This window comes from Rattus norvegicus, chromosome Y (genome assembly GCF_021556685.1).
Source record: "Rattus norvegicus strain SHRSP/BbbUtx chromosome Y, alternate assembly SHRSP_T2T, whole genome shotgun sequence".
NCBI lineage: Eukaryota > Metazoa > Chordata > Mammalia > Rodentia > Muridae > Rattus > Rattus norvegicus.
Genome location: NC_141555.1, coordinates 1,352,071 through 1,376,256, shown reverse-complemented (window position 1 = coordinate 1,376,256; position 24,186 = coordinate 1,352,071). Strand labels below are relative to the sequence as shown.

Sequence of the window (24,186 nt, the reverse complement as noted above, 5' to 3'; positions counted from 1 at the left end):
TCCATGGAAACTTTTGCAAAGACTTGGGCATGTTTTGTGAGCCTGGTTTTTGGGGTAGGGAATTTTCTTTTAAGGGACTTAGGTAGCATATGCAAGTCAGTCCTGAACACAATTCAAGTCATCTTAAATTTACAAAATGTGCTATTTCAAAAATTAAAAACAACAAGAAAGAATAACAATCAAACTCCAAAAAATAACAACCAACAAACCAACAAAAAAAGCAAGCTAAAACCCCACATGTGTTGGAAACTTATGATACTGGTAGTAGGGATAGGGAGCGAGGATCATTGTGAAGGTCCAGTCCTAGTAAGTAAAAGTAATACAAACCAATTAAAAATTCTTGAGAACAACAAAACCAGAACTTGTTTTATTATATTTATTATTGTTTTATATAATTGAATGCTCATCATTGGATCATATTTACAAGTGTTTCAACCAAAAGTTCAAAATAAATGGTATTGTTTTCAAATGGTTATTGCATCTTCAAAATGCAATAAGGGATTTTTTTTCATAAGGCATAACCTTTGTGAGGGTCTTTTCCTTCACTATGCTCTGTGGTCTATGGCTAAAGTCACATGACTTAAAGTTTTTAGTTTGATGTGATTGAGTGGATGAGTAATCGATGAGTTATGGTAGTGACAAAACAGGATCCAGTTATTCAATGAAGAATAGCTCAATTGTAACTTCAAACGTTTTGTTTTCTTGAAGTGTGAGTCATTACTTTGTTAAAGTTTGCGAGAATTAGTATTAGGGGACACTGATTCTGGGAACTTCACCGGGGATGTTCTATAGGACAACAGGAATGTTAAAAGCAAACGTATTTGGTGTCTTGGGTTTCATATGTCCTAGGGAAAGATAGTTGATATATTTTTCTTAGTGCTGTTTGTTCCTTGTAAGAGCACTATAGCAATCAAATGAAAGAGCCTGGATATTTAGTCTTGTATAAGAAATAGTTACTAAACTACCTAAAACTTAAATCACTGTGGTCAGCAGAGCTCCTAGGCTGACATCATAAGCTAGCGAACTAGCAAGTTTAGCTGCACTGGTGATGACGTAAGTCAACAAAAGTCACGTGAGATAAAACGGTTGTTTCCATTGGAAAGCCTGGCTTTAGGAAGAGGTTATGGCCTCTGTGTGCGGTTCACACTGACGCGATTATAACAACTTTATGCAGATGCCAGTGAAGTTTGATATTCTAAGAATCTCGGGTAGGTTCTGCAACAATGCCTGCCTCTTGCGTTCATCACCTGCGTGATAATGTGACCAGATAGCTTCTGCCGCTTTCTCCTTTGCCACGGAGTTTATCGTGGCCCACAGCGGCGCCCACAACTGCGGCGGTAAAGTTGGCATGGTGGTTTCAAGCAACGATTGAAGCTATCATTTCAAAAGAAGATCTGGATTGTTAGTGGTGGTGAGCCTAGACGTGGAACTTAGACATTTTTTTACATTTCCGTGAAATCATACGGATTGTCTCTCACTACTGCTGTCCTAGGTAATGAGGAAAAGAAAATGGCGGCGGAAAAGGCTAGAGGCGAGGGCGAAGAGGGGTCCTTCAGTCTCACAGTCGAAGAGAAGAAGGCGCTTTGTGGATTAGACAGGTACGAACTGCTAATACTGACAGGCTGTCTTTCTCTCTTCGGATTCAAGAGACTCTCCAGGAGTCCCAGCTGGATCTTGCTTACCGTGACGGCTCGCTTTCGCTTAGCACTGATACCAATGATTGGAAGGTTTGTTATTAACGTCTTTTGGTGAGCATTAACAAGAGCCATGTATTTCTTCCACAGCAGCTTCTTCGGGTTCTTGAGCCTATGCAAAGATGGCGTCAAGATGAAGACGCTGTTGAACAAGGTAAGCAACTATGGACATAACTGCTTATATTTTTCTCCTAAGTTTTTCAGTGTTACAAACCTGGAGCCTCTCCCTACCCTGAAAATGCTCATTGTAGCTTTTAGGGATCTTTGAAACTTTTTTTTTCTTCCCGGTTTCTCTTTTCTTGGCTTTCTTTCCTGATAGTTTAAGGCCCTGTCTCAGCATACAGCTCTGAGCATGGCTTATCTTGCAGTTTTTGTGAGGTCATCTGTATCTCCGTTATGAAAAAACGCTTGGTTGTTGCAGCCTCTTGTGCTATGCACGTTTTATTATTTTCCCATAAAGGACAAGTTACAGATAACTTAGGGAGATAGTTTGCATACTTAAAAAGATTTTTTTAGGATGCTGTAGTAGTAATACAGAATGATGCAGAAATAATACTGTGAATACTATTTTGTAAAGTTATTTTTTTTTCTCCCTTGGAGTTTTGTTTCCGGAAAGTGAGAGGGGACAAGGCATTTCCTATTTGAAAGTTGGCACTGTCATTTAGTTAATGGCTGCTGGTATCAATCAAGATGGCGGGAAATAGAGGGAGGAGAAATGAAACAGTATAAGAGAGGAAACAGGGCAATTTTAGCAAGAAAATATTACACCTAGCTAGTACAGCTTACTGAAAATTATTCCCCATTACTTAAAAGGAGAATTATCACGTTCTTTTAAATCATTAAAAGATTTTTAAGTATTATATTTAGATACTTGTAAACCATGGCATAAAAGCAAAGATCTGTGACATCTTACATGTTTATAACCATTATATTTTTTCCTTTCTAACTGAAATCAGTGATTATGATTATAAATTTGATAATTTCATGCTACTAGTGAAGTAGTAATTATATTCTTAATATATGGGTGTTGTGTACTTAAATTTATATGTATACATATATATGTTTATATATGCATATTATACACACACGTAAGTTATGGTTTAGTTTGGTTTATTTTGGTTGTGAACCTAGCCTTTAAGGACTGAGTCCAAGGTTTAAACATTTTTAAGTGATATGTATAGAATATGATATGTATATTTCTGTTCATTAATATGTTATTAGGTTCCATGTTCTGTACATTTGATATTTTAAATTACCTCCTCACACTTTTAAGACTTCACGGTAAAAACTTAAAGACCTGGTTCTGTGTAGTTTTTTAAGATATAATTATTTATCTATACCTTAAATTTTTTGATTTTTTTATTTTTTCAGAGTTGTAGTTCTCATACCCTAAAAAAAAAGACTTGGTGTTGAATGTATTTTTGGAGTGACTACTGTAATTTTTGAGACATAGTCTCAACTATGTGTGATCCTGGAACTCACAGACAGAAATATCATTTCTGCTTTCTCATTGCTGAGATTAAAGACCTGTATTACTAAAACTGGCTTCTTTTAAATTTAATAATTTTGTATATATTCATGTCTGGAAGTCATAGGACAAATTGTTGGAGTCAATTCTCTTCTTCCACCATGTCAGCTTTGGCAGCAAGTCCTATTAATAGCTAAGCTACCTCCTTGAACTTTCAACTTATGTGAATAGTGTTTTGACTGCTTGTATGTTTCTTCCACTTGAGTGTCTGGTTCTAGTAAGGAGTCCAGAAAGGACAGATCATAATGAAGTGGAATTAGTGAAGGTTTTGAGCTACTATGTGGGCTTTTGGAATCAAACCAGTGTCCTCTTGAAGAGCTCTTTAGTTTAAGCATATATTTTTCAGGTGCTTTGTAATATAAACTTAAATGTTAGAGAACTGTTGTCAAATCTCAAGATAACAGGTATTGTTTTGAACTCTAGTTCAATAGCATTTTAGAAATGAAGTTCAAAACAAAATATGAGAAACTATCAAGTGCCACTGTTCTTAGAACAGTTATGAGTTGTGGCTTTGTTAACATTGGATAATATGTATTATTATAGTTTTAGGAATTTTTTTCTTAGATCAGTCTTTCTTAATCTTTCTAACGCCCTTTAATGCAGTTCCTCATTTTGTGATGACTTCCAATTATTTTGTTCTTACCCATAACTGTAATTTTGCTACTGTTAAAAATCATTATGTAAATATCTGAATATATTATATGTGACCACAAAGGAATTTTGACCTACAGGTTGAGAACAATTATTTTAGACACCTTGTTCTGTATTTTCTTGCCCTGGGAACTTCAAACTTGTACAAGTATCCATCCCTCAGCCTCCAAGTATTGAGATTTAGACATGAGCCACTAGTCTTAAACAGTTATTAACATGTTTTTCACTTACTCAAAATGTATTATAATTTCAAATGACCCAATTATTAAAAACTGAGGTATATAAAGGGCAATTGATGGATGGTGGTGGTATACCACCAGCACTGTGTAGAAGCAGTTGAATCTCATTTATGAGTTTGAGGCCAACCAAATTTATTTTGAGGCAGAGTCTCACTTTGTAGCTAGTGTAGACTGTAGACTGACCTGGAACTCAAAAGATTCTTCTTCCTTTACAGGAAAAAAAGGCATGTGCCACCCCTTCAAGCCTAAATTTCATTTCTGTTATTTGTTTTATTTGATTAGAATGTATACTGTGTACTTTGTGTTTATAGTGCCAACACAGGGCATCAGATTCCTTGAGACTAGAATTACAAATGGTTAAGTTCCATATAGTTTTTGAAAAGTTTTGAAACTACTAGAATAGCAGTTAAGTGCTCCTAACTGCTCTTGCATCTTTTCATTTCCTAAATCTTATTTTTAAAATAACCTTAGTGCTAGGCTCATATGAGTTAGAAAACTATGTAGATGAGGGTAACCTCCTAGATCACTAGAAGTGATCTTTCTGCCTATATAATGAGACAGGAACTTTGCTACTTTAGCCACATTTTTTTTTTTAAGGTTTATTTTATTTATATATGCGATTACACTGTCTCTGTCTTCAGACACATCAGAAGAGGGCATCAGATCTCATTACAGATGGTTATGAGCCACCATGTGGTTGCTGGGATTTGAACTCAGGACCTCTGGGAGAGTAGTCAGTGCTCTTAAACTCTGGGCCATCTCCCCAGCCCCAAGCCACATTTTAATAAATGGTTTGTTTAAGTTTGTGCATGTTTCTTGTAGTGCATCTTAGTAAAGACAAGTATCTTGGACCGATTTTCATTTTTTTAAACTTAAGCTTCCCACCGCTAGGCCATAATTCTCTCTCTTTTTTTTTAAAGATTTATTTACTTTATGTATATGAGTGTATACTGCTGTCTTCAGACACACCAGAAGAGAGCATTTGGGGGCATAAGATCCAATTACATACAAATGGGAATTGAATTCAGGACTTATAAAGATTTATTTATTATATATAAGTACATTGTAGCTGTCGTCAGATACACCAGAAGACAGTGTCAGATCTCATTACATAGTAGTGCTTGGTGGGATTTGAACTCAGGATCTCGGAAGAACAGTCAGTGCTCTTAACCTCTGAGCCATTTCTCTAGCCCCCTATTTTCACTTAGTAGCCTTTTCCTTTTTTTCCCTTTTTTTTTAAATTTAGATTTTTAAAAAGGTTTTTTGTTTGTTTGTTCTTTTGGTTTTTGGTTTTTGAACATAGAGTTTCTCAGTGTGGCTCTACTGGAACTCACTCTATTGACAAGGCTGACCTCCTGCCTCTGCCTCCCAGCCTGATAACCTCCATTTTTTAAAGGGAAGTTTTTATTGACTGTACAATTGGTATGTAATTGTTGCATTTGGCTTTTTTGCACACCAATATATAGAGGTGTTCTTGTTTATACATAGGCATTTCTTTTTTTTTTTTTTAATTATTGGCTGTGTAATATAATACCACCCTAAGTTTGATTAATTAAAAATCTGTTAATTTGAACTCAATCCTTAGGATTCAGGTTTGCTTATTTAAATCAACTTTTATGAATTCTTGACCCTTACAGTATATTAAGGCTGGCTTTTCACTCTTTTAAGAAAGTGTATTTTTTGTGAATGTGAATGCACATGTTTTTATGAGTGTATACCCAAGTCTGTATAGGTGCCCAAGAAAAACAAAAGGCACTGGGTTCCCTGGAGCTGGAGCTGTACAAAATTATGAGTGTGGTTGGGAAAAAGTATGTTTATTTTATTATTCTCATAAAAACTTAAAAGGTTTTGATACTAATGAAAAAAGTTACTTTATGGAATAATAGTCTTTTAAGTCCTTTTTCAGAGGTTTTGGTAGAAAATAAGTATTACTTAGTACAGATTTAAGAAATCATGGGCCTAGGGCATCAGATCTCATTACAGATGGTTGTGAGCCACCATGTGGTTGCTGGGAATTGAACTCAGGATCTTGGGGAGAACAGCCAGTGCTCTTAACCACTGAGCCATCTCTCCAGCCCAAAGAAGTAACAATTTTAGCCACTCCAGCCCAAAGAAGTTACAATTTTAGCCTGTCTGGGTTTTTTGGTCAGTGTCGGGTGGAGGAAGTCACATTTGAATTATTTTTATTTACGTTAATACATGGTCACTGTCTTCGGACACACCAGAAGAGAGACATCAGATCTCATTACAGATGGTTGTGAGCCACCATGTGGTTGCTTCAGATTCTGATTTTTTTTTTATTTTTCTTTTTCTTTTTTCTTTTTTTCGGAGCTGGGGACCAAACCCAGGGCCTTACGCTTGCTAGGCAAGCGCTCTAGTACTGAGCTAAATCCCCAACCCCTCTGATTATTAGTAAGTGTGATTCCACTTTCATTTTTCATTCCCTTCCCTTTTTTTCTGTGTATTTGTTTATATTTAGTATATAGTGTTGGAATGTATTTGAAATACAAGAAAAGTATTAAACATTTGACATTTGTAGTACTTAAATGCTGAAATCAGTTTCTGATAAAATTATATCTTGCATTTGCATAAATAGGCAAATAATTAATTAATAACTGAAGATAGTTCATTAGCCCTTGAAACCACAAAAGATGCTTAGAACAATATGCATTCTTTAAGATCACACCTGCAAAACAGTTCCACTGAGTGCCAAGCATTTAAACATAGCCAAACAGACTATTCTTTTTTTTTTTTTAAGATTTATTTATTTTATTTATATGAGTACACCATCACTGTTTTCAGACACAGGAGAACAGGGCATCAAATCCCATTACAGATGGCTGTGAGCCACCATGTGGTTGCTGGGAATTGAACTCAGAACCTCTGGAAGAGCAGTCAGTGCTCTTAACTGCTGAGCCATCTCTCCAGGCCCAAATAGACTATTCTGATTCAAACTAATATAGTAGGTTTGGGGATGTTTGTTTTGTTTTTGTTTTTATTTTTCACTATGTAACTTGCTGGCTTTTACTGGCTGAGGTCTTCTTGTGTTCATAAATGCAATTGTTAGAGGAATAAAGTAAAATTTAAAAAAATATAATAAACCCTGTAATTGAATTTACATACATCTCAATTTGTATTTACCATATGTTTAAAAAAATTAACATGAGTATATGGATTCTGAATTTAATATATTCACCCTGCACATGTTTTAGTTCCTTTGTTGTGTGATAAGGACCAAAGTAACAATTTAGCCTTGAAATTCTTGTCTAAATTTAGTTATGTACTCCTTTGTTACTTTATCGAGCTTTTGTTTCTTTTTAAAGTACATTTTAAAAATTATGTGTATGGTATGTTTCAGTAAGTGTATGTTTTTATGTGGGTGTGTGCAATGGAGTACTGGTGCCTGAGGAGGAGGCCACAGGTATTTAATCCCCTGGAGGTGTAGTTTTAGATAGTGATGAGCCACTTGATATGGGTGCTGAGACGTAAATTCTGATTTTCTGTAAAAGCAGGCAAAGCTCTTAACTACTAAGCAATCTCTATCTGTTTTATCTCTGTTTGTTTGTTTGTTTGTTTGTTTGTTTAATTTTTTAGGCTGGGTTTCAGTATGTAGTCTTGGCTTCCCTGGAATTTACTCTGTCTGGCTTTGAACTCACAGATTATCTACCTATCTTTGCCTCCTGAGCATTGGGAATGTGAGCCATAGACTCTCGTGGTCATAATGTCTGCACTCATACTGTGACAAAATCCTGTCTTTCATAGAGAATATATTGGAGGCTGGAGAAATGGCTCAGTGATTAGAGCACTGACTGCTCTTCCAGAGGTCCTGAGTTCAAATCCTAGCAACCACATGGTGGCTCACAACCATCTGTAATGAGATCTGATGCCTTCTTCTGGTGTGTCTGAAGACAATGACAATGTACTTATATATAATAAATAAGTAAATCTTAAAAATATAGATATTATATTTATGAATTATGACTTTCATATTCATAAACTGTATATAGTTTTTGAGGTAGAGTTTTACCTATTCTAATGTAGAATTTAATTTTAATTTAAATATTTGTATGTTTCATTTTTAGGCAATTCATTGCTATGAATCTTTAATAGTAAAAGCTGAAGGAAAAGTGGAATCAGATTTCTTTTGTCAATTAGGTCACTTCAATCTCTTACTGGAAGATTATTCAAAAGGTAATTCTTTTCTTTTGAAATGTCTAATTTATGTTTGTTTATATAGTTCTAGTAGTTTTGGTTATTGGAGGTACATGCTACTTCATATGCAAATACTCTGTACATTTGATAATTCAGTAAAACTCTTCAATATCCTATAAGTACATTGCTGTTTTGTTTGCCTCTGTGGAAATCTAAGTGCTTTTAAGTCTTAATCATGTTTCAAAGCAACTTTGATACCCTGTCTACCTATACAAATATGGATAATTTCAGGAAAGTGTGGATAATACAGGTTTCTTATTTTCCTTTAATAGTTTCCATTTTAGTCAGAATGTGTTTAAAAGCCTGTTTAACTAGCCAATTGTGAAGCTTTTAATCCTAGTACTCTGAATGCTGAGACAGGAGGACCTAGTTTGAAGCTATCATGGTCTAGTTAGGTAGGACAGGGTTGTATAGTGAGACACTGTCTCAGTCAAAGACACAAATGTCTGTTGCCATATTCCTCTAAAGAAATACACATAGATTGTTTCTTTTGTGTTGCATTATATAAGTAAGCAAATTTCTAAGTCTTTGAAAGTCTTTTTAGAGGCTGGTATCTTGGGATAGTTGTTTAGGGAGTATCTGTTAAAAAGATCATTATTTAGTAACTTAAAATGACTTAATTTTTGTCTATAGAAATATTTCCTTAGTAAAGAGAAAAAAAAACCTATGTTAAAGGCAAGACTATTATAATTTTTGATGCAAGTAATATCTAGATATCTTGTAATTACCAGCAAGTATAGTTGATGACAGTGAACTACTTGTTACGGGGTTAAAAGTGGGGAGTGGAAGGGGTTGGGGATTTAGCTCAGTGGTAGAGCGCTTGCCTAGCAAGCACAAGGCCCTGGGTTCGGGCCCCAGCTCCGAAAAAAAGAAAAGAATAAAAAAAGTGGGGAGTGGGGATAGAACTGAGTTGTAGGAAAGCTTGCTGAGCATGTTTGAAATCCTGAGCTCCATGCTTAATACCTAAGTAAAGTCCATATATACAATGTAAAATAATTACAACTTAAATGTCATTAAAAACAGGAAGTAGGGCACAGTATATCAGCAAAGAAGATGCTTCTTCAGAAAGAATGTCACAAAATATAAATTTCCATGACATTTTTATTTTATTTTATCTTTTGTTTTTATGAGACATGGTTTCTCTGTGTAACAGAACCCTGACCATCCTGGCCATCAAAGACCATGCTGTCCTTGAATCTTGAGATTTATCTGTCTCTGTCTCCCAAGTACTGGCATTTAAGATGTGTACCACTATGCCCAGCTTCATGAATTACTGATGATGTTTTCCACAAGGGTTTAATAATAATGTATTAACTATATGTATGAAATAAGAATAATGCTAATTAAATAGAAACACCCATAAAACAAGTTTATGTAGTAATTAGTGAACATATTATTAGATTTCAGAAGAGTTAAAATTTTGAATTTTTAATGGTGAGTAATTTAAATATTGCTATGTTAGAGTTTAATGTTGTAGACGAAAAATGTTTAATTGTAGATTTGTTCTATAATGTTCTTGAGTACTGATTAATATTTTCTATGAGTTTTTTTAGAATGATAGAATTTTTTACCAAATTTAAAATTTTAAGAATATACTACAGAGGGGTTGGGGATTTAGCTCAGTGGTAGAGCGCTTGCCTAAGAAGCGCAAGGCCCGGGTTTGGGGATTTAGCTCAGTGGTAGAGCGCTTGCCTAGGAAGCGCAAGGCCCTGGGTTCGGTCCCCAGCTCTGAAAAAAAAAAAAAAAAAAGAAGCACAAGGCCCTGGGTTCGGTCCCCAGCTCCAAAAAAAAAAAAAAAAAAAAGAATATACTACAGAGTATACCAACTTTAATATAACCATCTCATAACAAAATATTTCAAATTGAGTATCTGTATATGTAACAGGATGGTTTTAATAGCTCTGTAGTTTTCTATTGTTTATAGGAAGTTTGTTTGTTTGTTTGTTTGTTTGTTTGTTTGTTTGAGACAGGGTTTTACGTTATAGATTTTGTTGACCTGAAACTTGCTACAAGGACCAGGCAGGCCTGAAACCCACAACCTGCCCAATGATTAAAGGCATTCACAACCATTAATGTCATATACAGCGTATATAATCAGTATATTGATTTTTCCATGTACCAGCCAATTTTGTGGTTTTATTAATAATGTTGTATTGTAGATTTTGTCTAATTTTTGTATTATGTTAATTGGGTCCTCAAAATTGTACAAGAATATACACATAAGACATTGATGTTCCCTGCCCCCAGTTGGTTTTGATTGGTTAATAAAGTTGCTAGTGGCCAGTGACTGGGCAGGGAGACACAGGGGGATTTTTAGGATTCCTGGGCAAGGGATCAGGAGAAGGGTGAGAGATAGAGCTGTCATGTCCGGAAAGGAGTAGCTGCCAGGCCTGAGAGCTGCAGAAAAGAGAGCATAACAATCATGTAAAAGCTGGGGAAGGGCAGCCCCAGGGAGGCTTGTCTTAGTCAGGGTTTCTATTCCAGCACAAACATGACCAAGAAGCAAGTTGGGGAAGACAAACATACTTAAGAAGCAAGTTGGGGAGGAAAGGGTTTATTCAGCTTACACTTCCACATTGCTCTTCATCACCAAAGGAAGTCAGGACTGGAGCTCAAGCAGGTCAGGAAGCAGGAGCTGATGCAGAGGACATGGAGAGATGCTGCTTACCTGATTGCTTTTCCTGCCTTGCTCAGCTTACTTTCTTATAGAATCCAAGACCACCAGCCCAGAGATGGTACCACTTACAATGGGCTGGGCTCTTCTCCCTTGATCACCAGTCAAGAAAATGCCTTACAGCTGGATCTCATGGAGACATTTCCTCAATGGAGATTTCTTTCTCTGTAATAACTCCAATTAGTGTCAAGTTGACACATAAAAACAGCTAGTACAGGCCCCCTTTACTGGGTCTAGGGCAACACTATAAAATATGGATTTTAATAATCCAGCCTAATCCAGGCAAGATAGAAAATGGCATAGACCCATCAGAAATGAAGTACTTTTCAAGGAGGGTGAAAATACAGACAGGGTAGTAGAGGGATGTAGTTATAAATATAAACTAAAGCCATGTAAGTATCAGAGGAGAGTTAGCCACATGGAGGTTTGGGAGTGGCCCAGTCACTGAGCTGTTTAAAGCATATTAAAATATAAAGCTGTCTGTATATCTGTCTGGGTGTGGGTGTGTGGGTGTGGGTGAATGTGTCCTCCATTTAGGAACCCATAACCTTGGGGTAGGTAGCAAGAAGCATGCTTTGTTACTGTTGCCAGGTCCATTTGATTAGTTTTAATTGACACAACAATGGTGACATAAGTAATAAAGACTGATATTATATGGTACTCGGGTCCCATGATTGCATGGGAAACACTTTTTTGGCTGAGCCATCTACCCCTTAATAACTTTCTACCACATCACATTAGGATGTCCTTTGAAGATTTTTCTAGTGTATTTTGTACAAAATCATTCAACTATTACTATTTTCTTACAGTGCTAAGATCAAACATAGGACTTGCATATATTGTTTAGGAGCTCCTTCCCTGAAGTATACATTAACTCTTTCCCTATATTTTTTATTTTTTGGACACAGAGCTTTCCCTTTTACCATTTTAGATGTTTATTGATGTTGTCTGTGCTCAGGTGTTGTTTATGCTGCCATATTTGTGAGACTACCATTTTAGATAGTCTTGGGTTTTTGTTTGTTTGTTTTATTTTTGTAGACAGGATTTTTCTGTGTGATCCTGGCTGTTCTAGAACTTACTCTATAGACCAGTCTGGCCTCAAATTCATAGATCTTCCTGCCTCTGACTCCTGAGTGCTGGGATTAAAGGGGTATGCTGCCTTGCTTGACTGATAGACAGAAATCATATGTCCACTCTGTATTGGGGTATATTTATCAGGTTTTTGTTTGTTTGTTTGCTTAAACGAACAGAACTTACAGAATTAGTATATATGTACACTAAAAGATGATTTACTAGAGTTATTTATAGCTGTGGTCCAGGTCCAAAATGGCTGCCTTCCAACTGAAGGACCAAGAGCTATGGTCCTTAACTGTAGTTTAACCCACAAATCTAGATGTATCAGCAATCCCAGTCTAGTGCTGGGATCCTATAGAATTACTAGAGCACTGTTGATCTTCAGACTGCAATGGCTTCCCAAAAACCTACATTCAAATTTCAGCAATAGGATAGATTAACTTGTCCTGTAACTCACTCTGTAGAACATGCTGGCCTTAAAGTACACAAACACTCTGCCTGCCCATGCTTCCAGAATGCTGGGATTAAAGGTGTGCACCACCACTGCCTGGCTGATATCTTTACTCATACTATCTTTTCGTCTTTTCCCCTGAGACTAAATAAATGAATTTTACGCAGATCAATGGACAAATTTGTTGTAGTAAATCTCCAACCCCAATAAGCTCATGCAAAGCCACACAATTCAGTTACAATACTTTAAAGCTGCATACCTAGATTGGGCAGATTTACCACTACATCTATTCTCTAGGTGTGAGATCCCTTGCTACTTTCTGCTTCTCCAGGCCATATGATTCTTCTCCATCTTCCTTCTACCTCATCTTCCTCTGTCCTTCCTCTCCCCTTCCTCCACTCTCTAAAATCTCCAGGCCCACTTTTCTTTCCACTGGTTAACAGACTCTAGCCTTTATTTGACCAGGGAGAAGGTTCACATTAAAATCACCCAAGTATGTGATCCATTCCTCATCAGGGCAACCCCTCTTTTTTTTTTTTTTTTTTTTTTTAAGATTTATTTATTTATTATATATGAGTACACTGTAGCTGTCTTCAGACATGCCAAAAGTGGCATGGGATCCCATTACAGATGGTTGTGAGCCACCATGTGGTTGCTGGGAATTGAACTGAGGACCCCTGGAAGAGCAGTCAGTGCTCTTCTTTTTTTTTTCTTTTTCTTTTTCTTTTTCTTTTTTTCTTTCCGGGGCTGGAGATCGAACCCAGGACCTTGTGCTTCCTAGGCAAGCACTCTACTACTGAGCCAAATCCCCAACCCCGCAGTCAGTGCTCTTTAACCACTGAGCCATTTCTCTAGCCCTCATAGAACTTTCTTATTCTTTAACAAAGAATAGGCTGAAAGGCAGCTTGAAGAATCAAAATTCTGTGTTCGTAGCTATGTTTTGCCTACAGCTTCTGAGAAGCAACAAAGGACAGCAGCAAGATTTTACATACTTCTGGAAGATACCTGGACTCCCTCGATAGACAACTTGAAAGGATTTTTTAGTTTGTTTTCTTATGCTTAGTACTAGGGATTTTTTTTTAAGACCATTGTTTTATGGGAAGTATTGTCAGCCCAAGTCACATAATTTTAAGGTGTGTGTCTGTGTGTCTGTGTGTGTGTGTGTGTGTGTGTGTGTGTGTGTGTGTCTGTGTGTGTGTGTTGTGTGTGTGTGTATCTGTATCTGTATAAAGATAAATATATATTGTATATATTTTAGTTAAATATAAAAAATATTTGAGGCTTTATCAAATAACTTTGATGTGTTTTGTTCCTCCTTACTCATCCTTTTTTATTCATATCCCTCCCTACTTCAGTTGGAGATTGCTTCCCAGTTTTCTATTTCCTTTCTCATCAATGATTTCTATTCCCCTTTCAAGTCTCCTCAACCCCACTCCTCCATTACCCTATTCCTGTATTTTTTTTTGCTGGTTTCTGATTATTCTATGGTGTATCACATATGGAGATTTGTTCCTAGGAGTGACAGATTCTGAATTGCCTCATTCAGTGTACCCTCCAGGTCCGTTATTTATCAGAAAATTTCATGATTTTATTTTTCTTTAAAGCTAAATAGTATATAATAGTGTATATGTACTTCATTTTCATTATCCATTTCTTCTTTGAAGAACGTTTAGATTGTTCTCATTTCCTAGGTGTCTTAGAGTTTCCATTCTGTGCAAGGCAACTCCTATGTGACTAGTTCAGAGATTCAGTCTGTTATCATCAAGATGAGAAGCATGGCAGCATCCAGGCAGACAAACTACAAACTCTCCATCTCCATGTCTGATGTAAAATCTTTGTATCTCTAAATCCTTTTATCTTTGTTGACTATAACTAATAACCTTCATCCTCTTAGTCTACTAACAGTTTTCCTTAATAGGTATCCCATGGCTCAGATATCTCTAACATCTTGGGGTATCCAAGCAACTTTAGCTTCACAGCTTCTTATTCCAGTATCTGGGATCCACACATGACCTTCTGGGTTCCTCCAGGGATTGGGTCTCTTCTCCAGTTCTGCTGTCTGGTTGACTCCAATATATTGCTGTAATATTTTTGGTGATCATCCATACTGACATTTCTTTTTTTTTTTTTAACATTTATTTATTATGTATTCATACAGCTTTCTGCCTGCATGTATGCTTGCAGGCCAGCTTTCTGTTGTGCAACTCCTTCACTACCTAAGCTTGGCTGTCTTGAATCTTGTACTGCAGATTGGTTTGAACTCTGAATGGCTGTCTCCTGGGATCACAGGCATGAACCACCACACCTAGACTTAAGCTTTTTTTCACCTAGAACTCGCTCTGTCCCTTGAACTGAGATCTGTTTGCTTTTGTCTCCTGGGATTAAAGTTGTGTACCACCATGCTTGGGCCAAAGTATTCATGACCAGTATTCCTCAAGATCCAGATAAAAACTGTCTGTCTTCTAGCCTCAAGATCTGGATCATAAGGATGACCTCCATTTCCTGATTGTAGGTCCCTCCACCTTTAAAGTTCAAATGAAAACAATTACCAGGCAATAGTGCCTAAGATTATATAACTATTCCTTCTTCAACTGAAGCACAAAAACAATAAGCTTTGCTGGATGGAATCTTGACCCAGTTCACCACTCTCTTAATCTGTGCATCTCCTTGAACATAGGATTTAGCTCCATTCTACTACTTGGTGCCCCTTTATTCTTTGAAGCATACATTTTGTACTTTTCCTTTTGAAGCTTGCAATGCTTGATCAAAATGTTCTTCATGTTACTATACCATAGAACAAAGTCTCTGCTTTGACTTAATTTGTCAATGAAATTAATCTGAATCTCTTTACCTTAGCCTCAGGTAGATTCTTCATACCAGGCAAAATAAGCCACACTGTTCACTAGAAGACCACAAAAATAGTTTTTTAGGCCACATACTGAATTCTTCTCCACTGAAACCTTTGGTCCAGGTCTGCACAGTTCAAATTGCCCTGTGCACCAATGTCTTCCATATTTCTACTAGGATGACCCATTAAGCCTCCCATAAAGCATACTTACTGCGTTCCAAAGTCCCCAAATCTACATTCTTCCAAACAAAAGCATGGTCAGGCCAGTCACAACAATACTCCAGTCCATGGTTCCAGCTTCTGTCTTAGGTACGTTTTCCATTGCTGTGAACAGACACCATGAATAAAGGACAGGATTTAACTGGGGCTAGCTTATAGGTTCAGGGGTTCAGTGCAGTATCATCATTGTAGGAAGCATGGCAGCATCAGGCATACATGTTGCTTTAGGAGCTGAAAGTTCTACATCTTATTCCAAAGGGAACCATAAAAAGATTGATTCATGGATAGTTATGAGGATGGTCTCATTGCCCACCCCCACAGTAACGAGGCCACATCTAATCCGACAAGACTAAACCTCCTAATAGTGCCACTCTTTGACCCAAACCAATCACACTAGGTGTTATTAAGGTTTTTCGATTATGATATCTAGTCTGTTGCTTAGTGAATTGTATAACTGGGTAGATTTATTTTTAATTTTTGTTTTCTCTGTGCTTATTGCTTATTCTTATCTTAGTGCTTATTCCTGTGAACAGACACCATGACCAATGTAAATTTTGTAAGTGTCAACATTTAATTGGGGCTGGCTTACAGGTTCAGAGGTTCAGTCCATTATCATCAAGGCGGGAGCATGGCAACATCTAGGCAGGCATGGTGTAGGAGGAGCTGAGTTCTACATCTTCATCTGAAGGAAGCCTGGAACAGACTGAGCATCCTCAGGCAGCTAGGAGGAGGGTCTCCAAGCCCACCCCACAGTGACACACTTCCTTCAACAAGGTCACACCTCCTAATAGTTCCACTCCCTGGGCCAAGCATATGCAAACCATCACATTGGTTTGTCTTATTTTGTCAAGTAGCCCTGGAATGTCTTGCTGAAGATGAGGCTAGTCTCTAACTCAGAGATCCACCTGCCTGTTTCCCTCAAGTGCTGGAATTAAAGGTGTGTACCCAGTTTTGTGTTTTGCTTATTGAGAACTTTCCATTTTTATTTCTAGGATTTCTGGTATGCTGACTAGCAGTGAATGAGAGAAACTTCATTATACCCACAACCTCTGCAACATCTGTTGTTACTTGTTTTGTTAACATTAGCTATTGATGTGATGAAACATCATGTCCAAAGAGCAAGTTGGAGAGAAAAGGGTTTAATCTCTTGTACATCACTGACTTTGTTCATCACCAAAGGAAATCAGGACAGGAATTCAAACAGGACTGGAGGCAAAAGTTGATGCAGAGGCCTTGAAGGGATTCTGCTTACTGGCTTGCTCCTAATGGTTTGCTCAGCCTGTTTTGTTATAGGACCCAAGACAACCAGCTTAAGGATAGTACTGTCCACAATAAACTGAAGTTCTTCCTCTCAATATTTAATTAAGAAAATGCCTTACAGCCAGATCTTGTGGAGACATTTTCTTAAAATTCCCACCTTTCAGATTAACTGTAGTTTGTGTGTCAAGTTGACTCAAGACTAGTCAGCATAGTATGGTAGTCTAGGTTAACATATTGTGTTTGGCATGCATTGTTTAGGCTTTCTGGCTTTCAGAGAGTTTCTTTTGTATTTTGTTTGTTTGTTTGTTTGTTTGTTTTTGTTTTTTTGTTTTTTGGGGTTTTTTTTTTTTTCCCAGAGCTGGGGACCGAACTGAAGGCCTTGCGCTTGCTAGGCAAGCGCTCTACCGCTGAGCTAAGTCCCCAACCCCTTTGTTTTGTTTTTAAAGACAGCCAAATCTTTTTTTTTTTTTTATTAGGAGAATGGGTCTCTAGGGTAGGGGGTAGGCCCCGGGCCCTCACTGCAAGGCTTGTTCATTGGCACTGCCTCCGAAATTCTGTGGCTTTATCACATCTGGAAGCTCTGGAGGACTAGAGAAGGGCTTGATGAGCAAAGCTTTGAAGGTGTCATCTGCTTGAAAGGCCAGGCCCACTGTGGCTGGGACCTGTGGCCTTGCTGTTGACTAGTGAATCCACATTTAACCAGAGTTTTTCCATCATTGAGGAGCAGGTCTTCCTGAAGAGAGAAGTAGGATTTGTGGAGAGGTCCTAGTACAGCTACTGCATCTCTGGCAGCCACTTCAGTATGCCCTTGAAGATGCGCTTCAGTTCAAACAAGGCGATCTCAACTCCTTGGTGTCCATAAAAATGGTCCATAAAGAAGGTGGTTTTGGGAGTTGGGCATTTAGCTCAGTGGTATAACGCTTGCCTAGCAAGTGCAAGGTCCTGGGTTCGGTCCTCAGCTCCGGAAAAAAAAAAAAGAAGGTGGTTTTGTGGCGCCAGATCATGAGAAACACATTCATCCCAGCGGCTCCTTCTGACTCGACACACCAGTGAGGCTGCCGCTTTCACAGTTTTTAATTAAGAAATTAACTGTTATTTTAGTGGGGTTTTTTTTATTTTCATTTTTTTATCTTAAACCTTTTTTCTTTGTTTTTGTTTTTTTATATGTAGCATTTTCACTATGATATGCCATGGGTATTTTTATCAACTGGGTGTTCTCTGTGTTTCTTGTGTCTGTGTGAATATGTCTTAATTTTAGAAAATTTTTTATTTGCTTTTTTAAAAATTATTTATGTATATGAATACATCATAGCTGTGTTCAGACACACCAGAAGGGGGCATCAGATCTCATTACAGATGGTTGTGAGCCACCATGAGGTCGCTGGAAATTGAACTCAAGACCTCTGGAAGAGCACTGACTGCTCTTAAACGCTGAGCCATCTCTCCAGCCCTTAATTTGCTTTTTTTTTTTTTCTTTTTTTTTTTTTAAAGAGGTAGGGTGTCTTAGTGTTATAGCTTTGATGAAACACCATGACCAAAAGCAAACTGGACAGGTTCATCATTGAAAGAAGCCAGCAGAGGATTCGAATAGGTCAGAAACCTGAAGTCATGAGCTGATGTAGAGGCCAAGTTGCTGCTTACAGGCTTGCTCCTGTGGTTTTCTCAGTCTTTCTCAAGCTTAGGGATGGGACCACCCATCATATCACATTGTGTGAGCACCTTTTCACATGCTTCTGTGACATCTTTACATCTGTATTCATGTATCTGTTTAGGTGTTAGCCTGCCTATTTTTAAATCAAATTGCTTATTTTACTATCGTTGAGTTTTAATCAGCTTTGACAGGTTTGGACAACATTCCCTTATCAGATAAATCTTTTGTAAATTTTTTTTTCTCATGTAGTGGTTGAGAAATTCTTTTCATTCTTTCCATGTGTCACAGAGCAGAAACATTCTGACTGTCCCGGAACTCACTCTGTAGGCCAGGTTGATCTTGAATTCCCGAATGCTGGGATTATAGATGTGTGCAACCGTCCCTGGCCAGAGGCATTTTTTTTTTTTTTTTATTTGAGGTTCCTTCCTTTACTGATGATGTTAGCTTGTATCAAGTTGCCAGAAAACAGTCCAGCAAACAGGTTTACAATGAAGTCCTGACTGCTCTGTAACCTGATAGACTGAATGCTAGTGATTCACCACACCTGGCACCTTTTTGCTCTTGTTGAAGGTCTGGTCTGTGCCACTGACCTGGGATATTTCTTATAATTGGGAGATTTAATCTTTTCATGGTTCTCTTACATATTCTAATGTTTGTCTAGTTTCTCTGTATTCAAATCATGCTACTCTATCTTCTGCTTGATTGATTTTACATGTTGAGGCTTTCTTTTGAGCTCTATAGTTGGATTATTACATTTTCAACTCCATATTTATTTCAGCTTGAGAATTCTTTATTCTTTCTCTCTCTCTGCTGGAGTTCAGCTATAGTGGGGTTCAGGTCCCAAAGGGGTTGTGTGTCAGTGAGGGAAGGAGACAGACAAGATCTGAAGGTTAAACAGGATAGCTTATGTGTTTATTCAAAAAAGGAAAGGGGGAGAGTGGCATAGACCTTTTATAGTTGCAAAGTAGTTTAATCACAGGCAATTTTGAAAGCAGACTTAATAATTTCAAGAAATGTATGATCTTTTCACAGACTGTTTTTTAACCTGTTTTATTCCTACTTTTCAATATCCAGAGTGATGTTGGAGCCTGGGGTTAGCCATGCACTGACCAAACGGACAACAGTTTCAGATATAATGAAAATTTACTGATTGATCAGGACCATAGGAAGGAAAAACATACTTGTGGTATTATTTTGTCCTCAGGGCAAAGCCATGTTCAAAAAGTAGTAACTCCAAAAAGTGGATGAGCTAAATTTCACCTTGTGAGTAACTTGGAAAGTGAATACAAAAGGGCTACAGTTATGTTAAAAAGAGCAGGCAACAACAGTCATGAACTTTATTACAGTATTTTCTTTAAAAGAAAAGCAGTAAGTTCAACAAGCATTTAAGTCTCTATTACTCTCTAAGGTTTCCCCAACCCTTTATATTTCCTCCTGCACAATCTCAGTCTTCATGTTCAGGAGGTACCAGACATTGAATCCTGAGAAACAAACTTATAAGAGCAATTTTTATTCCTCCTGAGGCATGATGCATTGTTTGCACCATGTAGTATAACAAGCATTGAGCTTTTTCTGTGCTCCTATGTGCTTTACTCTTACAATATGGGCCTGTACTCCTTATTCATTTCTCAAAGGAAGGTGCTGATAGCTTACTCTTTCATATATACCATACCATCCTAACTCCTTCAGGGCACAATTTCTATATGACAGAAGGGATCACATCAGTCTAACTTCTTAACAGAATCTGCTCCCATGGGTCATACTAGGTCTTGCCATTCATTTTGTAAGTCATGTACCCAGGGAATCAATTGTGGGCATTTGCCAGGGGCCAGCTACAGAGGGGATCTTCTTTTTTGTTGGTTCTTCTTTTTTTTTTTTTTTTGGTTCTTTTTTTCGGAGCTGGGGACCGAATTGTTGGTTCTTCTTGAGGCATCAGAAGGCGAAGAACGTCAGTGGAGGGTATGTCTTACAAGATATTTAGGGTTGCTCTACAATAATAAAAAGCTTACTTATCGGGGCTGGGGATTTAGCTCAGTGGTAGAGCGCTTACCTAGGAAGCGCAAGGCCCTGGGTTCGGTCCCCAGCTCCGGGAAAAAAAAAAAAAAAAAGCTTACTTATCTAAGTCTAAGTTATCTTGCTACTATAGCTGACTTGCCTTCTGTGATCCTCTGAGGCACCTAGCACCTTTTCCTAAAGCAGCAAAGAATTAACTAAAGCCTTTCTTCTATCAGTAGGAATTACACCTAACTTTCAGTCTGCTGGTTGGAAGACACAGGAAGAAACAGGGACACTTTGAAAAGTGATTACAGAGTTTATTACTAAGTGTAAAAAGCTTTCAATGAAAGCTATCTAAGGGGGAAAGTGGAAAGATCATGGGATGGGGTTGGGGGAGGAAAATTTCTTCTAAGGGAAAAAAGTTCCTTCTATCTCTCTCATATCTCTTTATTCATGTATTATTTATACATCTTTCAGAATATATGATCACATGCTACAAAGTTCACAAGTTCACACAAAAAGTCAAATCATAAATTGATATAGAAGTTTACAATAATAATGTTTATATTCATATTTATTAGGAGTAATTAATCTATCTAAACATCACCTGTCACAGATCCATAGGTTCAGTGTAAGTTTAAAACCAAAAGTAAGCTATTAGTAAAGATTTGTATAGATAAGCCCAGTCCTATATCTTCTGTCCTAGCACCTATAATTAATAGTTCTCTTTTTATGACCTTTGGTTAATTGGTTTTTTTTTTTAAGATTTATTTATTTACTATATGAATACACTGTAGCTGTCTTCAGACACACCACAAGAAGGAACTGGATCCCATTACAGATGGTTGTGAGCCCCCATGTGGTTACTGGGAATTGAACTCAGGACCTCTGGAAGAGCAGTCAGTGCTCTTAACCGCTGAGCCATCTCTCCGGCCCCTTGGTTAATTGTTTTACAACCTCTTGGAATGGGCTCTGAGTAGGAGAAAGTCTGGTTACCATCTAAAAGCAATTAACTGGTGACACATGGGAGACTGGGAGAGTTCTCACTGCAGTTTTGACTATGAGAAAAAGGACCTAATAGCAGTCCCACTATAAAAGAACTTAATAATCACTGATATTTAGAACTTCTTATAGGATCATCATTAATACTTAAAAAGTCATCTGTCTGTCTATATAGCATCACAGAATAGTACATCTTCATAGTCCTGCAGAGATCTGCTCCAAAGGGGTGTGCTACACACACACACACACACACACACACACACACACACACACACACACAGGAAAAGTATATTACTAGCAGGAATCGTTCCTAATATGAGTTCCCCCAAGGCCTTTCTTCATAAAGGTGAACCTGTTGCAGATTATATAATAATCCAAAGCAGGCCATCTCAGGGAGTTCTTAGCTTATTCCATTATGGGTACTTGACAGGCACTATTCTATACTTACTGAGTTCTTGCCCTCAACAGCCAAGTTATTACACTTGTGTGTGTATATATATACACACACACATATATATACACACATATATATATATATACACACACACACATATATATATATATATATATATATATATATATATTTTTAAATTCTTGGTGCATTCAAGGGGTTACAGTGGGGATTCTTGTGTAGAAGTAGGCAGTTTCATGCTGTGTGGTTCCATGGTTGTGGAGACCTTTTCTATAGAATTATTTAGAGATCTGCTGTCATATAACTTCACATTCTCTACTAAAGTCCAAAGAAAACTTTCCAAAGGAATAAAACATAAGGGAACTCCCATAACACATAGTATATAAATCATCAAAGATGAAAGTAAAAGGTTGTTCGAGAATTGTGATATCAGTATGTATGGGTTTGTCAGGTGGTTACTATGCAGTCAGTCTATTCAGTCTCTCTTTACTGAATCTGTTTTCAAATTTTGAATTGTCTTCCTTATTCCACCAGTCTTGTCTGTTGTTTCTTTGCATCACTCAGACATTTATTGCAATTTCCTTGGAGTGCAATGAAATACCTGGTAATTTTTTTAATTAATTGAATTCTTTCTTTTTCTTTTTCTCCCTCCCTACCCATCCACCCTTCCTATAATTTTTTTTCTTTCTTTCTTTCTTTCATAGGGTTTCACTTTGTAGATCTGGCTATACAGGTTTAAAGATGTGTGCTACTGTCTCTAAACTTTTCAAATTCTTTGATAATTGTTCTTTTAAATTTTGTGTCCTAGGGATTATCTTGGCTGTTCATCTACATAGTTAAGAGAAACTATTGATTAATGGGTTTGATGGGAAATAGGCTATAGTTTCCTTTTTTTTCTCTTTGACCTGGTGTAAGGACTTTTTTCTTTGGTCTTGTGCTTGATGTGAGAATCTGGCTTATACAAGGTAGCTGTGTCATCTGAGCTGCGTAAGGTAAGATTGGTAGATGACTTGTTTAATTAATTGTACCAGAGAAAAATGGTTCCTAAACCATGGGTAGTCCTTAAATGGGAGCACCAGCATTTTGGTCATCGTTCTTCTTGACCCTCCTGTCACCTGTGGATTGCATCTTGGGTAGTTCGAGCTTTTTGGCATTTAATATCAACTTATCAATGAGTGAATACCATGTTTGTTTTTCTGTGATTGGGTGACCACACTCAGGATGATATTTTCCAGTTCCATCCATTTGCCTATGAATTTCATAAAGTCATTGTTTTTGATAACTGAGTAGTATTCCATTGTGTAGATGTACCACATTTTCTGTATCCATTCCTCTGTTGAAGGGCATCTGGGTTCTTTCCAGCTTCTGGCTATTATAAATAAGGCTGCTGGGGTTGGGGATTTAGCTCAGTGGTAGAGCGCTTGTCTAGCAAGTGCAAGGTCCTGGGTTCGGTCCCCAGCTCCGAAAAAAAGAAAAAGAAAAAAAATAAATAAGGCTGCTATGAACATAGTTGAGCACGTGTCTTTTTTATATGTTGGGGCATCTTTTGGGTATATGTCCAAGAGAGGTATAGCTGAGTCCTCAGGTAGTTCAATGTTCAATTTTCTGAGGAACCTCCAGACTGATTTCCAGAATGGTTGTACCAGTCTGCAATCCCACCAACAATGGAGGAGTGTTCCTCTTTCTCCACATTCTCGCTATCATCTGCTGTCTCCTGAGTTTTTGATCTTGGCCGTTCTCACTGGTGTGAGGTGAAATCTCAGGGTTGTTTTGATTTGCATTTCCCTTATGACTAAAGATGTTGAACATTTCTTTAGGTGTTTCTCAGTCAGTTGGCATTCCTCAGCTGTGAATTCTTTGTTTAGTTCTGACCCCATTTTTTAATAGGGTTATTTGTCTCCCTGTGGTCTAACTTCTTGAGTTCTTTGTATATTTTGGATATAAGGCCTCTATCAGTTGTAGGATTGGTAAAGATCTTTTCCCAATCTGTTGGTTGCAATTTTGTCCTAACAACAGTGTCCTTTGCCTTACAGAAGCTTTGCAGTTTTATGAGGTCCTATTGTCAATTCTTGATCTTAGAGCATAAGCCATTGGTGTTCTTTTCAGTGCCCATGTGTTCAAGACTCTTTCTCACTTTTTCTTCTATTAGTTTGAGTGTATCTGGTGTGATGTGGAGGTCCTTAACCCATTTGGACTTAAGCTTTGTACAAGGTGATAAGAATGGATCGATTTGCATTCTTCTACATGCTGACCTCCAGTTGAACCAGCACCATTTG

The 24,186-nt window shown here is 37.5% G+C and overlaps 1 protein-coding gene across 11 annotated transcripts in view; it reads left to right on the top strand.

Annotated features, from left to right (window-relative positions):
- Window positions 1-1,088: 1,088 nt before the first annotated feature.
- Uty (ubiquitously transcribed tetratricopeptide repeat containing, Y-linked) overlaps window positions 1,089-24,186 on the top strand; it is a 158,530-nt gene continuing 135,432 nt past the window's right edge. For 6 of the 11 annotated variants that reach the window (XR_015647283.1, XR_015647282.1, XR_015647281.1 and 3 more), the window contains exons 1-4: window positions 1,107-1,208; window positions 1,493-1,598; window positions 1,785-1,848; window positions 8,195-8,303. Coding sequence is in view for 8 of the 11 variants with exons in the window: in XM_087601277.1 (XP_087457403.1) it covers window positions 1,169-1,208; window positions 1,493-1,598; window positions 1,785-1,848; window positions 8,195-8,303 (319 nt within the window). In the remaining 3 variants the exon portion in view is untranslated. 11 annotated transcript variants of the gene reach the window in all.